This window comes from Convolutriloba macropyga, chromosome 4 (genome assembly GCF_964194025.1).
Source record: "Convolutriloba macropyga chromosome 4, txConMacr16.3, whole genome shotgun sequence".
Classification (NCBI taxonomy): domain Eukaryota; kingdom Metazoa; phylum Xenacoelomorpha; order Acoela; family Convolutidae; genus Convolutriloba; species Convolutriloba macropyga.
The window spans coordinates 68830516-68848284 of NC_134471.1; the positions used below are offsets into that span (position 1 = coordinate 68830516).

Here is a 17769-nt window from a genome sequence, read left to right on the forward strand (position 1 = left end):
ATGTAGTCAACTGATAAGGACAACTTTAGAACAGGGTTCAAAACAGAATTATGAAATAACTGTTTTAAGTATATTTTTTAGTTTTCGATTATTTACCCTAGAGTGCGTGCAATTTTCAGATGGCTGTTTTAATTTTAAAATATCTCTTGTCATAGAAAAAACCCTATTTTTGTTTTTAATGTTGCTTTACTCAATTAAACATACCCCCGCCATAACGAGCACGTTTTAGACGTGGACTTTGGAGTACACGGCAGATAACGCTGGAGAAATTGAGTTCAACCTGACCTATGAGAACATCGGAGTGTACAATGCTGAGGTTGTGACCTTCTATATCTTCGAAACAGCTTTGCTGGACTCTTGCAGCAAACTCGCTGGCGCACTCACTGTCAATGTTGAGGGCTGCTACAGTAAGAACATAATAGCACCTAATAATAATAAAAGTAATAATAATAATAATACTAAATTTTTGTTTTTATCTGGTCTGAATAATCCAGATCAGAACTCTTATAAATCAATGCTATTCAATTAATCTTTAGTTCTGTGGCATTTTTCCGGCTCACGCCGAAAATTGACAAAACTTTGTTGACAAAACAGACAAAAAAAACATTGTTTCTCATCTGAGCTGTCTTTCGTTTCTGATTTGTTTTGCTTGCTTAACTTCCGATCAAAAAAAAAATTTCATGCAACCTTCATTGCGCTTTTAAGTTATTAACTACGGTTCCGAGCAGTTTTTACTTCATCAATGCCACTAGCGCGTTTCAATTTGCCAGAGTTGACGACGTTTCTTTTGTTGCTAGATGCCTCGTCTGGTTCTTAACCCATCCACAGATCCTCTCACAAATCTTTTATCTCGCTTCCTTAATTTGAATAAGTTTTTTTCTTTTGCTTCAGTAACTACGTTTTAGTTCTTAAAACTATCAAAAATCGAGGATGAATCAAAAATATTCTTTTTGAGTGCACTTCATAATTGACCTTAGCTTAAGTCTGACTTCCTCTTTTTCCATTTCAGCATCAATTTAATTTTCTCCTTTTCTTCCTGTTTTCTGTGGTTTTCAATCGCATAAAATTTTGAATGGAATCGAAGCCCTATTAAGATAAAGTATTTCCTTATTTCAACTTGACGTCATTATGTTTACATTAAAAAAACCGCCATGTGTATAAATTTATTCAGAGAAGTTCAGATTTGAAACCCGATTGTTCAGATATTGTCAACTGTATTGTTCGGTTCGGTGTCGTATACATTACACTCAGCAAAGTGCTAATGTCCGTTTCCGTTTGCCTTATTAGAGCTTATACATGTCTGTTAGTGGACTTCATGATATCATTGCAATTAATTTCAGTACGTCAGTAGGCGGTTAAGACATCATCTTTTTTCGTGTCATATCTCACAAGTTTTTGTGTGTATCTGTCAGAACAATCAAAATTGGCTTTGCTTTTAAGCTGTCAACCAAAATTTCAAACTTTTTGTACGAATTATTTTTGAACGCATTATTTTGAGTGTAGACTGTAAATTCCTGAACAAAAGTGGAATTCCTGTGCTACACCAGGATTTTTGAATCGTTCAGCATTATCACTGCACTCTTGATCCGATCAGTGAATTCACGGTGAGTTTTATTTAGTAGCCGCCGTCAGCCTCTCAATGGTTATTATTTAGGCGATCTCCTTTTTAAATTCCCTTTCGATCACGTTTTTCGTTTTACATAAGGCACGATTTTCACGCTTGACTTCTGACTTAACTCACTCACTGTTTCAACCGAATGGATTTTAAATTCTTTCACGCAATTGAATTACAGAATCTATTGAATACGGTCAAAGTCAATACAGCAAAATCAATAGAAACGGATAAACCGATGAAACCCAGTCATCAAGTCATATTTCATTAGGTTATCAAAGTTCATTAGAGCTATTACTAGCTGACATTGATATTAAGCTTAATAGCTTTCAGTTTAAAAGCTGAATTAAGCATTTTTTAAACTGAAGCTGCACAGCACAGCGAGTTAGAAAACTTTTTGAAACTTAGGACATAATTCTGTCAATTTCTATCTCTACTTTTTCAATCTCTACTGTTTCAATCCTCATGTGAGTCTAGCACGTCAATGGTGGCTATTTTCGAGCAATCTGCCTTCTATATTTTATCTTTTATAGTTTATAATTTTCGATTGGTTTCGAACGAAGTTCGAAGCAATTATTGTAAACGTGCGTGTTTTTTTATGCAAAATTTTTGCTTGACCTTTTTTGTGTATTTGTTCTAGAACAATCTGTGACTTCTTGAGTGGCCTTTTCACGCTTCTCTTTCACTATCATTTTTGAGTGATGTCAATTGCGCTTACTCCAAAGTAAAGTTTCTTTATAAAGTAAAAGCGATTGTAGATTGATAAAGGTACTTATAGACCAGTGGTTAAGGATAAAAGGCTAGGACTACGTAGGTCGCGGGTTTGAATCCCACCCTGGGGCGATGTTTTTGCGCGAATAAACAAATTTATCTAAGCTGCAGCCGTAAAGTAAGTTGCCCCGGCTGTCGTTTGATTGTAATTTGTCCAATGTTAGGAGGTTTATGTTTTTATAATTATAGTATTGTCCTACATTCTGCGTAAATTCTCGCTACTCTTTTTATACAGTAGCGAGATATAAAGTAACAAAGGGAAACGGCCTTATTTTAAAACTGTAATGTTTACCTTTATAATAATTAATGATTCTCAAAATCTGGCCATTTTTAGAAAGTACTGCCTTTACGTGATTGACCTGACATATGCGCATTTTTGTCGACTTTAGGGGCTTGTAATGTTTCAAAGAGATTAGCTAATCCTTTTCACCGGACCCTTTAATTGAATTTGAATTTTAATGCTGAATAAGTATCAAACCTGACAGCTTAGAAATCTTTTTTTTTTGCGATTTTCTTTTTTTTATCAAACAACAAAGTTTAAAGCAAAATGATGGTAACTGGTAGTATAGATGTATATCACAATATTCCCACCATTATAAATTTTTGGTTACAGGGGGCTACTCTTTTTGTACGGGAAATTAACTTCAACTATGTTCCAATGCATTGTTGTGATTTTGTTGTTTCCGTGATAGACAACTTAACGCGTTCAGTTTTTGACTCAAAGCTTTTTTATCTGTGGTGGGTTGAAACCATATTCTGGACTAATTATATACTAGGCAAAAATATTGGTCAATATCTGCCTTTTTGCTCCTTCTAAATGAGTTTTAATCCCTATCGAAAAAGATCAAGGATTATGTTTATTTTTCTGCAATGTACGCAATTTAGTGCCTATGTGGACAATCTGAAATCAAATGAATCTTCTCTATTTTTGGTCTGTTCATGCAGCTTTTCAAATCTATTTCTAACGATTTTGTATTCCTATTTTAAGCGGCTGCATTATTTTTTCGAGCTTTCGAAATGAATTCAAAAGCAATGGTAAACTGTTTTGATCACAGATACTTGCAAACACTGTCATCTGTTTAGAAACTAGCAGTGCCGCGAGCAGTTCTGAGTTCTCAACTTCATCGCCTGAGTACTGTCAAGAAGTTGCTGTTGAAGCTGACAAGGATGATGACACGATTGGCGAAGGCGACACTTTTGATATTGACATCTCGGTTAGACAATCCACATAAGAATTACTGAAAACAATTTTGCTCTGTGAGGTACACCTGTCCTGTTGTAAGTGGATTCAACTCGAAAAATCCATAACAAAAAAGAGTAATTCTCAGTTTTTGATTCCCTCATTAACGCCAAATTAGTGGGGCCGGCTGGAAAATCAATTTGAGAAATTTCTTCATTTGGCACAATAACCTTCCAATTACACTAGCACACTTAGTTCATGCATATCAACCAAAGCGAGAGGAGAACTGGTTTTGGTATCGACCCCAAAAATTGATATACATATGTAAAATGGTATTTAGAATGGACCGAAAACGTTGTCTCGTGTGATTATAAACCCCGACGACTCTGCTGGAGCTACACCAGGCGACGGATTTGTGGTTGAGATCGCAGTGGAGCTGCCGGACGGAAACATTGTACCTGTTACCAGACCGAATCCGTCCATTGTGGTAAATAAATACATTTTCAATTTAGCTTTTTTTATGAGGCGAAAATTGACAATGCAGCAAAACATTGTCACGCATGTGATCAAAATTTACCCATCACACAATTATGTATAACTTCTGACACATCAATTATGTATTACTTTATATAGTTATAATTTATCAGATTTCCTTGGGTATCTTTAGCATAAACTATTTATTTAATGCCTGCTTATTGAGTTTAGGTTTTCAATGTCTGCGATTCGATTTTTGCACTTCTGAATATTTGATTTCAGTCGATTTTTTCTCAGTTCTTTGCTTGCCGATTCCAATAAATAGCGCCAAGTCTACCAAAACATAACTTTAATGTTGGGTATACTGTTGTTTGATGTGTTAGAACGTTAACAGCGTAAAAATTGTTCTTGTATAATTAAATAGATCATAATTTTGATCTTATATAGCAAAAAATGATCTGGGGTCTATAATGAGTTTGTTTTTTTTTTCAGAATTTCACAGCTGGCAGCATTGTTCCTAACAGTGACTCTGACGCAATTACAGTGGACGTGGAAATGGTCGAGGTCACCAAATTGCGCATAACTGTCACTCCTACCGCTTCGGGGTCTGTCATCACATTGGAGGTGACGCCTGTCATTTGTGCAGGTACGACACATCCTTAATTTAAGATCTTTTTCGTCTTGGATCCTCTTGTTTTCTTTCGATATTTTTTTTACTGTTTGAAGTATTGATTTTACATATGAAAACAAAAGGTTTTCTGGTTTTAACTGAAATGTACAATTTTTAATTAGGCAAAGTACCAACCCCTTAGCTTAGTCTTAATTTAATCTCCTGAGATATATTGGTGATCAACCACCAGTCTAGTGAAATGAATTGCGTTTTTGTATTTTCAATTGCTCTTGAACGAAGTTCATAGCAATAATTGTAAACGTGTGTGTGTCTTTTTTATGCAATTTTTCGCTTGACGGTTTTGACTTTTCGAGTGACTTTTACGCCCTTGACTTTTTGCGTTTCGCGTGATCTAAAATTCTCTCTCAATCACAATTTCAAGCAGCTGAACTCAATTGGCGGCAATTTCATACTAAAAGTCAAACGAAAAGTGCGCCGAAACTGGTCCCATTTTTCACTTTAAATATTAATAGTGGTTTATGTTGATCTCTAATGTGGTTATTTGAAGCCCACTATTGAACTTCTTAGTCCCATTTACCCCCCCCCCCCCCCGACTGAAGCGAGCTACAATTCATCAGAGCTCCCACTAGTCGTTCGAGAGCAAGTCTTCCGACGTTTAGTCGGTCATGTTTACTCCTCGTAGCAGTTTGGGTGTCCGTAATAAAATAGAAGCAGTTATAATTTTTCTTCCAACCCCCCCCCCCCCCCCCCCCACCAAATAAAATGAATCCAGGCCATGTTTTGTGTTTTGCCTGTTTTAGTTTTGTCTTCATAACCGTGTTTTTCTTCCAAACAATGCTGAATTTTGCGCTTATTTCATTCCGAAACGCTGTTAGCATACTTTTCCATGTGATTTACAGAAGAGACATCTGTAAGTCAGTCAGTATCTAGTGGAGCATCATCTACTCAGAAAACAGAATCAGTGTCAGTGTCTGAATCAAGTGTGGAATCCACTGTCACTGTCATCTCAACAGTCACACTGACTCCCTGTGCCAATGACATGTCCGGACAGCCCCCAACTCCACTGAAAAACATCACAAATGCAAGTTGTACAGACATGCCAACCGGTGACAACATGGCAGAAGTATCCGACGATCCAGATGTACGTATTCTTGTGCATTCATTTACAATTTTTCCGATTCCAACTAAACTCAGGGCATATTATTTGGATAATAAAGATGTTTTTGATATGTTTTATTAGGTATTGCACGTTTTTTCTCTGGGCACCTCTTGTAGAGTCATTTGACTTGTATGATGTTCAAGGTGGTAAATTGATTAAACTTAATATTCTGTATAGAATTCTCTGTATCGTCTACCATCTGAATTTAAATCTAATCTAATCTAATCTAATCTAATCAATCATCTTTTGGTCATCATGTTTTTTTTTAATATTGCTTTGTTATACTTTACCAATTACACTGAATCACTGAAAAGTTCCTCAGCAAAATTTCTTCTTATGAATTGATTTTGACCGTTATTATTATTATTATTATTATTATTATTATTATTATTATTATTATTATTATTATTATTATTATTATTATTATTATTAATGTATGTACAGTCAAGTTTAATCAATTTAAAAGGTATCAATAAGTAAAAGAGAAAGTTCGATTTCGGAATGATGAGTTTATGCTCCTGTTTTTGTAGAGTTTTTCCCTTTAAAACCAATTAATTGCTCTTCTTGCTGGGAGCCAATTCAAACGCCGGGAAGGGCTTATGAGTTGATTTTTTGCTAATTGCTGTTTTATTAGGAGAGTAGAACAAATATGCACACTAAATAATGTATAGGTAAATTTACCTATACACTGTGCTGGTAAGACCATATGTGCAGGTAAAATTTATCTGCACAAGTTTCCCCAAAGTTGCTTACATGCACACTATTCAGGTAAATTACCTGCATTTCTTTCTAAATTTTGATGCATAAGTTTGAAGCAGGTCAGGCAAATTTATCTGCAATTTTAGGTAAAATTTACCTGCACATTATTAAGTGTGTCCAATAGTTGTCTTTTAACTTAGTGATTGAAGAAGACATCTTTTGTTTCGTTCTCTGCAGTCATAAGGAACGTCCAACATTGTCATGTCACAGTGGTAGTTTAATTTGCACATAATTCTGATAGCATTCTACCAGTCTTGAGCTTTATTAAGAATATAACGGTTGCTACTCTCTCGTTTGTGAACGATAAGGTTGTTCGACGTCACCACTTGCCCAATTTGGAGAGGGAGAGTTGAGGTTTTTTTAAAAAAATCGGATTATGACACCATCGGGACGTGATTAATTGCTCTCGTAGAGAACCAATTATTGTAAACGTGTGTGTCTTTTTTATGCAAAATTTTCGCTTGACTTTTTTTTACTTTTCGCGTGACTTTTACGCCCTTGACTTTTTGCGTTTCGCGTGATCTAAAATTCTCTCTCAATCACAATTTCAAGCAGCTGAACTCAATTGGCGGCAGTTTAATACTAAAAGTCAAATGAAAAGTGCTGCAATTGATCAGAGCTCCCACTAGTTCGAGAGCAACTCTTCTGACGTTTAGTCGGTTATGTTTAAATTGACGAAATACGAGATAATCAAAGTAAGTAGTTTGAAAGTGTTTGTGTTCAGAATCCGAATTACGTTGACTCAATCACAATTCGGTTCCCACCTGGTGTGAAGGTGATCAGCGTGAAGATCTTCGTCATCCTGTACAAGTACGACACTAATCTGGTTACTGTGGTGATTGACAAAGTGATCCCGATTGCTTTTGTGCCTCGAATGGGAATGTTCATGGAGGTTGACTCCGCTGAACAGGCAAGTAGAAACTGCACGCCCGGTTAAGTCTTTCATAACCCTTTCTCTTGTTTTTTTTTTTAAAATGGATCTTTTCCGTTTGTGCCCCCCCCCCCCCAGCTTAGTGGGTGCATATTATTTGCCCCCCCCCAGAACCACGTGCCATATTTTTACATAGTGATTTACTATGTAATGGCACGTGCTCTGCAATTGGGGGGAGCATAACGTATGGGGGGGGACAAACGGAAAAGATCCAAAAAAAATCTCTAGACTAAGTAAATTGGTTTGGATATTAAGGAATGGGAAGAGATCAACATGACTGAACTTGGACTGGGAACTGGTCCAACTCCAGGAACCACCACCGGCCCAGAAGAGAAGCAACCCTCAATGAGCATGAATACAGACGGTTCTCTCACCATCAACATTGGCAGTGACGACAGTGGAACCCGAGTGAGATCTTTCGAAGCCAACGCCATGAAGCTCGATTTTGAGGAATGTATGGAGGGCGTTACAGAGGTTGAAGCAGTTCTCTGCGAACATCGTAAGTATTGTTGGCAAAGTATGGTAAAGTTTTTAGAAACGGTTAGTTTATAGGCAGCGTGACATACCTGACTGTCTTGTTAGGTAACGTGATTTTTTTTAGGTACCGTGACTTTTTAGGTACCGTGACTTTTTTGGTACCCTGTCTGGTTAGGTACCGTGATTCTTTTAGGTACCGTGACTTTTTAGGTACCTTGTCTTGTTAGGTACCGTGAATTTTTACCGTATATATCCAGCGTACAGTCGGAATCACACAACTTATTTGGTCTGCTTGGTGTTTGACACGAAATGTTGATACTGTCGAAGTATCATTCAAGTCGTTTCACTAAATGGTCGATTCTTGTGAACGGTAATTTCATATTAATCGAGACGTCTTGTCTGCTATGAAGATTAGGTGCCCTCCCAGTTTTATCCACCTGTGAATGAAGAGAGGAAAAGATTTGCGAAGGAGACTATTTCCATTCTCGGTAAGGTTTCTGGAAAAAAGCGTTTAACTAACCGGCTGGTATTGTGTCCATCACTAATACCGTGAACTCTTTGCCTGGCGCGGTAAGTCTATAGTTGTCCTTGAAATAAGGTGTGGGTTGTAAGCGTGTTATCTACCTTGTACTACATGGCTTCAAAAATATACGTATATGACGTATATGACTTCAAAAATGTCAAAATCCAGTTGATACTATTATCTAGAGAGTTAAAATCATACCTCAAAACTTGTTACCTTTTGCTGAAGGTTTTTGAAATGAAGTAAGAATAGGTACTGAAATGTTCCAAATGGCGTCCATGCATCGCCCTCTCTTTGTCTTCACGAGGGGGGAGGGGGCACGATGGTGCAACCCGCCCAATGCAGTTTCTGCGGTCTGTGCGGTCGCAGTGCCCACCTTAGCATTACTACACTTTTTTAAATCTAAGTAGGACCCTAGATTTTAGTGGGGCCTGGGCGGGTGAAGGCTGCTGGTTGTCTCTCTGTCTCTTCAGAGGTCAACCCAAGCAATTAGCTGAAGACGGACTCCCTTGGAACGCAATTAGGAGTAGACAACAAAACAACAAATTTGTGATGAAATAAACCTAAATGTGTGTGCAACAATTTGTATCAACTTGATTTTGACGCTCGAAAATGAAAAACGATATTGATCCAGTGTTTGTGACCTTTTGGGCTGATTTTGAAAAGGTAAGTTACAAGTTTTACCTTTTGTTACCCCAAATGAGTGCAATTTTTAATGTATGATACTGAATCGCTCACACTTTGAACAATTTAGAATTCGTGGTTAGTACTTTTTTTACACCTAATCATTTTGTTATTCGTAGCAAAACCTTATTACCGTTCAATTCAATAATCAATTTAAACGATTGGTGTGGGTCACGAAATTTTTGAATTACTGCTATAAAGGTAAGCCAATCATGTTTCTCCTTGTGGATCGGAATAGCTAGAAATCAAGTAATCTCATTGCTTGTAAAATTGATACTTCGAATTTGGAGAAGTAATTTCTTAATTTTGATGAGATCGTATGCTCGTGATATATGTTTTCTTTTATCTTTTACAACCAATTGAGAGGCCAATTCGTGGAAATCTTTTTTAGTTATTTAAATCCATTGAAGTCAATTTAAATCCAAATTGACTTCAGGTCATTTTCAGGTCATCATTTTCATCATATTTTTTTTCAGGTCGTTTTCAGGTCATCATTTTCATCATATTTTTTTCAGGTCGTTTTCAGGTCATCATTTTCATCATATTTTTTTCAGGTCATAATTTTCATTACATATGTATGATCATTTTCATTTGTTGGGCTTGCGTAGGCTGGTTAGTTCCTCGTCTGCCTTTTAGCCTCGAGTGTGAGTTCTCTTCGTTCCACCAGCATCATAAGCAAGAGCGTCAGTGCCTCCGGAACTTCAGTGTCAGTGACGGAGTCCGTCACCAGATCAACTGAGTTCTCATCTTCAACTGTCTCTAACTCATATTCCACAGTCTACTCCAGTTCTGCATCCATCCCATCCACCACCTACTCGCCATCCATCTCTAAAGAGACCTCCATCTCACCCTCTGAGTCATCAGGTAATCTAGGTCTTTCCCATTATATCCCCCCCCCCCCCAGCTTAGTGGTCAGATAACCTATAGCCCCCCAATCATGGTAAATATACCATAATGGGGGGGGGGGGGGCTATAATGGGAAAGACCCGGTAATCTTTCATAATGCGTCTTGTCAACATCATTTTTGCTTGTTAATAGCTGCCGTCATCTATTCAAATGGCTATTATTTAGGCGCCCTCCTTGTTAATCCGAAAATTTGGATTGTATCGGGGCGCTGTTTTTGTACAACTCAAACAACAGGTTGATTGGTTGAGCATTTTTTGAGAGTAGAAGTTTAACATGAAAACTGAGAGTATAGGTCGAATTGCTGATCACAATTGAAGAGCAGAGAGAAGAAAGAGTGGTTTTTGTGCTCATTTCGCGAGCACATTGTTTTTAGAAAGCGACAAAAATAGATGTGCAACAATTTGTCCCCTAGAGGACTATTGGAGAGTTTGGAGGGTTTTTCTAGAGGTTTTGACCGTTTTATCTAGAAAATAGGCATTTTTAATTGCTCTCAAACGAAGTTTGTAGCAATTATATTAGTCCTGTTGGTGTTTTTTATGCGATTTTTCGCTTGACCGATTTCTTTTTCGTCTGACCCATTTGACTTTTTGTCCTTCAAAAATGGGATAAACGGGTAGCGACCACCGGGCATTCAGTTCTCTTAGAGCCTTTCAACTCACTATTCTCATAGTATTCGATTCACAGAAGCTGTTTTGGAGACCGATACTTATTGTGTGAATGCTGGTTCTTAGAGTTTGACACCCCACACACTCCCACCCCTCCACCACAACAACCCCCCACATCAGGGCCTCCCCTCTCCCACTCACTTTACCCCCTCACCCCAATCCCCACCCCGGCACAAAGTTGAGGCTGTAAAGTTAAGACTTATACTTATTGTGTGAAGGGCGGTTCTTAAAGGTTGACCCCCCCCCCCCTCGGTGACCCCCCTCGGTGCACCCACTCCTCACCCCCCCCTCCCCGTTGCGCTCACCTCACACTCCTTCAATTTAGTCAAAGCTAGCCTCACTAAACCGTAGCTAGCTACTGACGGAGCCAGCCGGTAGTTTGAGAGCAATTCGTTCCGACGTTAGTTGGTTATATTCTGATTAGTTTTCTTGCTTTTAATTGTTATGGTGATTTTGACACATTTGAATCATTTTCGTTCAAAGAGTTTGTTTTGTGTAATCAAAATGAAGTTTAGTGGAAAGCACATTTTTAATAGCCGGAAAGCGATGTTTTTGGCCTTCTTATTTTTTTATTTGATCATCAAGATGTTTGCTACGACCGTATGACGATAAAAATATACTTTTAGCACTACTCATAACAAACACAAAAACGACCCCAGGATGCAAAAAAAAACTAGCACAAAAGAAACGTTAGTACAATCGAAAAACGAATGAGATAATAAACGTTATTGTCGGAAAACTGAAAATTCTGTAAAATTTTACGTGGACAGATAATTAACCAGGATTTTGAGAAGTTTCATATTTATCTGCAGAATGTGTCGTGTTTGATATTTAATCGGAGAGATGAAAGTATGGCGTTGAGCTCATTGAAAAAGTTGATCTTGCTTTGATAATATTGGTTTCATCAATAGCCGCCCTCAGCTTCTCAGCCCGCTATTATAGCGCTTTACTTTTTTACTGCGTCGAATAAAAATTTGTTTAGCTGTACCTTAGTTCACAGCTTTTTCAATATTTGCGATTCTTTGAATTGTAATTCAAGATTTGTCCAGCTAAGTTTTTAATAGCCGCACAGCGATAGCTGTGGCTATTATTGGCCTTCTCTTGGTTTTATTTTTTTATTTCGTCGTCGCGATTTTTGTTACGACCATATGACGTCACAGCCACTTCAAATCTGCTTTTTGTTCATTCGTTCATGCGATTTCAACTAGAGTGCGTGCGTGACGTCATTTTTCGCTCTTAATGGAGCGAGTTTTTTGTTCATTTGCGTGATTAAATTTTTGGTCTCACTTGACTTACCTCACTCTCAAAAATGACTTCCTCACTTTGAAATTGACTTTTTTAACCTTAATTCAAAGAGATGAGATCAAATTGGTGTGTGTCACTCTAAATGAAGGTTATTTGAGAGCAGTTGATAGAGGCAGCAAAAATTTATACATATTTTTAATCAAAATATAACATCAGCCTTTAATGAAAAGACGAATTTTTTGGTCTGTCTTTTTAATATTTCTTTGAGACTGCAGATCTGCGAAGCTATTGCGGCTATTTTCTGGCAATCTGCCAGCTATGTTTCAAACTTGGTTTTACCTTTTTTACGTTTCACACAAGTCACGACTTTCTCTCTTGACTTTGACTTGATGCTTCACTCATTGTTTCAATTGACGAATTTAGCATTCATTGTACAAATTTACTCAAATAAGTCAAAGTCAAAAGGCCAAAATAAAGAAATGTGATAAAACGATAAAGCCCTGGCATTAAGACTCTGTATATAAATACTTGGCGCAGTTAATTATCAAAGTTTTTGCTAGCTGCTAGAGTATACTGCTCACTAAGTTCACCAGAGGCCAAATTCACCAGTATCAGTAAATCTAATGAAACTTTATGACCACTTCATAACTTCGGACAACATTGAAAACTCAGGACGGCGGCTATTTTGGCATATCACGAGCTCCTTTTTTAGAAAAATTGCCCGAGAATTTCCAATGACTGCTGAGAGCAAACATCTCAGAGATAAACGAAAGTAAAGGAATCAAGCTCTATTATACTTTGCTCATCCATACTATTTCAACGACACCGGATTTTACTCATAATTTGACCTATACATTTTGAAATTTGAATAAAGTATTTTACTGTTTCAGTCAAGACCACAGTCTCAGAAAGCGCTTCTGTTTGTAAGTAACATGCATCTGAATGGTAATAGCGTAAAACAGCCCACTCTAAAACACCCCCTGCTTGTTAACCTCTGAAAATAAGGTTAAACAAACAAAGCGCTTAGAAAGATACAGGTTTATGAATAAAATGTATTTGTATACAATTGGATAAAATGTATTCTGCAACTTGGAAAAGTGTGGGAAATATTTGTAGTGTTGAATTTATTTTGCTCAATGTTGTGATAAATGGGACAGAAACATCTCTGGTTGTGCATTTGTTGAGCCGATAATGTCTGTGGAATTGGGTTTGCTTATAAGTTTGATCGCATTGTCGTACCAAATGAGTTTTTTGATCAAAATGAAGATATGTAAATTGTTTTCTTTTCAATTTCAGCGGAGCATAGGTGTCCAGCTGGGACTCAGGAAAGTACAACTGATCCTATAGATGGAGGAAATGTCACTTTGGAAGTGGGCGACACTGTTTCCTTCACCATTCAAAATGTAGGCTTTTTCTATTGTTAATTGCTCTTGAACGAAGTTCATAGCAATTATTGTAAACGAAAATTTTCGCTTTGTAAGCAAAATTTTCGCTTGACCGTTTTGACTTTTCGCGTTTCGCGTGATCTAAAATTCTCTCTCAATCACAATTTCAAGCACTTGAACTCAATTGGCGGCAATTTAATACTAAAAGTCAAATGAAAAGTGGGCCGAAACTAATGCCATTTTCACTTTAAATCTTAATTGTGGTATATGTTGAACTCTAGTGTGGTTATTTGAAGCCCACTATTGAACTTCTTAGTCCCATTAAAGCACCCTCCCCCCTCCCCCCGCCCCTCGACTGAAGCAGGCTGCGATTGATTAGAGCTCCCACTAGTCGTTCGAGAGCAATTCTTCCGACGTTTAGTCGGTTATGTTCTGTTTATTTTAGTTAGGCATATTAGATGGCTTTTGATTTTAAAATGACTGCTATCTCTTTACAAGCTCTGGAGAAACATAATCATGGCCACTTTATTCCCTCCCCAATTTTGACGCAATAAATTAAGGTCCACCCACTTACCAAATAGTCTCACTGATGAGACTCCAGATTTTTTCTTTTAGCATCAATAGACAACCTTGTCTTTAAGTGCTTTTTCATTTCGACATCAAGTTTTTGAATATGAGTTTGGTCACACTTTATGTATAATATGCTTCAAATAAAAACTTAATTGGTGCTAATGGTATCGAAGCCAAAATTATGGGGTCTTATTTACGCTTATTTTTTTTTACCAATTACGGGGTCTTATTTTTTAATGAAGTTTCGCGTCATTATTGCTTTCTTCGTATTCTTTACAAATCCATTTTTAGACTGACGTGTATGTGATGGAGCTGTATATCAAACCTACGCTCTCTGCAACTGCGAACACGCCAGACTTAGTCACAATATCAATTACAACGAAAGATGATCAGGGAAATGAAGTCGGAACAATAGCAGGAATGGTATGTAGACGAGGAAAACAAAAATACTTTGAAAACAAAAATACGTGGTGATTTACGTTTGAACATCGTGATGCGACCATGTCTCATCAACACAACTGCTGAAAGCTAATTCATACAATGTATAGAGGCTTACTTCATGTTTTCTTTAACATTTGTTGTAACAAAACCAATTGTTGTCCCGAATCTGATGATGAACGGCGTGTTAATCCAATCTGTAGTTTTTCTATTTTTGGAACTGTTTTTAATCAACTTTTTTTCAAAAAAGTTTTTAAAATATTTTCAAAGTTTTTTTTGAATTTTTGTACGCTTTGTTTGTTCAAAAATAATTTTGGCATTTGACTACTTTAATCGCCAAAAGGCCAAAGTAAGAAAATTGAGCGTTGTCTATATTACTGTTGATATTTTCTTCCTTACCATTCATCCAAAATTATTTAGTCCTCTTTTGTATCATCTGTGAGAAATATTTTTTGTGATAACTAGTTTCTCTTCTTTGCAACCTTAACGTTATCTCTTTGTTATTAATAGCTGCCCTCATCTACTCTAGGGTTCGATAAAAGGTTACGGAATAGTTTTTCATCGCCAGGTAACCTCCTCTAGGGATTGTTAGTTTGTCACTGCTAGGGGAAATAGAATGGTCTTCAATTTCTTATTATTACAAATGTTTGATAAAATTTGAAATTTTTTCAAACTTTCTGAAAATTCTCATGTTTCTTATCTATCGAACCTTAGGAGCCAATAAAACTTGAAAGTCGGGATAATGGATAGCCTCTGGAGACAATGAAATAGTTCTGAAGTGAAACTTTTTTGTCCAATAAACTTCTTTCAGGTCTTGTGCCCGATTTAATGGATATATTTATTTGGATCAAATTTGGCCTTCAGGGTAAAGCTTCAAAAATTTTTAGTAATAATTATGCTTTTGTTTAGTCTGTTTGATTATTTTAGTTTCTGAGCTTTTGAGATTGTTTGTCTTTTTGCTGGCGTTGTTCAATTGTTCTGCTGCTCAGGTAGAGTGATTATGAGTTTCTGTTTTAATTCTATGGGTTGTTTTTCAGAACTTGTCCTGCTATGTTTTTACTTTTTACTTCATTTAAAAAAATTTGTTTAGCCTTACCTCATTTTGCCGCCTTGACATCTTGCTTGAAATCTTTTTGACTTATCTAGGCTGGTTTTATTCTTGGCTCATTCTGCTCAAAGTTTTCTCAAAGAGCAGTTGCTCAGCAAAGCTATAGAAAGGCAAGAGATTCAGTATTGAAAAACAAAACGAAATCAAAAACAGAAACCGGTTAAGCCCATAAAGGCCAAATATAGGTGCCCGCTACTTGACCTTTGTTCTTATAATTATTAATTAGCATCTGTAATGATTTTTTGGCTATGATACTAGCCCCTGTGTCCTCTCACTAGGAAACAGGATTTTGGCTATTTAATGAAAACAATCATTTTTTTTATTGTTCTTCTGTTCCTTCAATTCGAATTGGTGTTATGATAATCAATGGTGTTATGGCGGCTATTTTCCGGTAATCTTCGGGTATGTTCACTGTTGAACAACGTTTATAGTAATTGTTTGGCTGGTTTTTTGCAATTCTTGGCTCAGTCGCGCTCCTCTTGTACTTTTTGGTCCTATTAACCTATTTTCTAAATTGATTTTGGCGTGATCTAAATTGCTCCGGCGCAGAATTTTAAACAGTTGAACTAATTGGAATCGGTTTACTCTTGAAAGTCAAACCGAAGGTAAGAAGGACTTGGTTTTGGCTGTTTCAAAGGTAATAATTTTAGTTGTCTCCTATAACCGCCAAACATTAGAACAATGTATAGAATTTTCAACAGTCATCATTAATATTTTTTGCTTATTTTAGGAATACAGTAACTTGCGAAATGCATATTTTCCTGTCGATAGCCCTCAAGCGAAATTTGTAGCTTTTTAAGTAGGAATTACAGTTTTTACGTAACATCTATTTTTCCGTAATTGATTTGTAATGATAATTGTCATTTCTTTTTCCATAGAGGGTAAGTTGAAATAATTAGAGACCAAAATAGATTGCAAGGCCCTTAACGGTTGTCGTGATTTTTTTTTGTTCTAAATGGGTTGGAAAGAAACTGATTACCGCTGTCCAACACAAAGTAATTTCGAAAAATGTTGGGATATATTCTGTTTCGGTTCCCCCAGTGGTTTTTACGCCCCCAGTTACAAATTATATATTGCTATATAGCACGTTACTATGTAAAAAAATAGCACGTGCGTCGGGGGGGGGGGGGTAAAAAATATCAGCCCACAAGCTGGGGGGGGGCAAAACAGAATAGATCCAAATGTAGCGGTTGAAATCACGTCATTAACTTAGTACCTTTGACGAATTATCGTCTTTGAATGTTTTGATTATCTTTTTGCCCTTTTTATCTCTCACGCAGAGCATTTTACCAAAAGAGGGGATTCACTGATCACCAGTAAAATAAGCGTTAATGTTGCATCTCTGATCAATGTTTACCGCGTTTAACTGTTCATAGATCTCAAACAAAATTTTTAGTTCATATATTTTACTATGTTAATTTCGATTTTTTTATTGCCATTTTTGGTTGCTTGATGTTTTGTCTGACACTTAGATTTTGTGAGTAATTTTGTCACGCTTGACTTGTTTTTTGCTTCAAATCAAAATTGCTGCTACTCAGAACTCAATTCGGCCACACTGATGTAAGGCAGTTCACTGGAAGAGAGTCATCAAAAGTGCCTAGAATTCATTTTAGTATTTTTTTGCTGAATCTTAGTTTTGGTCGTACGGAGATGGAAATAAAATAATGGTAATTCCCTTAGCAAGATTTTACCACATCGACTAACGTAAGGCACAGTTATTCCCCGACCGTAGTTTGTTATTATTGCCAAAAAGAACATGCCTTGTTTCAGACTCTGGATGCAAACAACATGTACGAGCAGCTTATCCTCGATTTGGCTAGCCAACCACCTTCCCAGAGAAGCTTCTCAGCCGTTGATATTGTAATAACTTCTGGATATACCACGATCTCAGGGTTCGATGTCCAACTTTCTTTGGTTGCAAAGATCTGTGAAGGTAAGTTCTTGCTTTATTGGCTAGCGATTAGTTGTTTCTGGTGTTTGTGTGCCACATTTTTTTCCTTATTATGTTGATTTATGTCTACTCTAATTGGTAGTGTTAAGGTCATTTGGGGATCTTTGTGGACACTTTGTGAACCTTGTCCTTTAAAACTGGTTAAAACCTATTTGAAGCCTGAGTGATTTTTTTACGCTGAAATTGGTGCTTGATCTATTATCGACTAACAACAGCGATAGCGGAATGCGATAGTTGGTGCTATTATTCGCCTTCGCATGCTTTTTTACCTTTCAAGAATTTGAAATGTAATTTGGGGCT

General features: G+C 36.9%; 1 protein-coding gene across 28 annotated transcripts in view; it reads left to right on the forward strand.

Annotated features, from left to right (window-relative positions):
- The window catches only part of LOC142337853 (uncharacterized), a 232282-nt gene that overhangs the window by 79011 nt on the left and 135502 nt on the right, over positions 1-17769 (forward strand). For all 28 annotated transcript variants that reach the window (XM_075387410.1, XM_075387418.1, XM_075387416.1 and 25 more), the window contains 12 exons: positions 230-407; positions 3467-3597; positions 3904-4050; positions 4530-4683; positions 5568-5809; positions 7311-7496; positions 7773-8016; positions 9838-10065; positions 12908-12940; positions 13314-13420; positions 14264-14395; positions 17289-17451. In XM_075387410.1, coding sequence (XP_075243525.1) covers positions 230-407; positions 3467-3597; positions 3904-4050; positions 4530-4683; positions 5568-5809; positions 7311-7496; positions 7773-8016; positions 9838-10065; positions 12908-12940; positions 13314-13420; positions 14264-14395; positions 17289-17451 — 1945 coding nt within the window. The remainder of the gene's footprint in view (positions 1-229; positions 408-3466; positions 3598-3903; positions 4051-4529; positions 4684-5567; positions 5810-7310; positions 7497-7772; positions 8017-9837; positions 10066-12907; positions 12941-13313; positions 13421-14263; positions 14396-17288; positions 17452-17769) is intronic.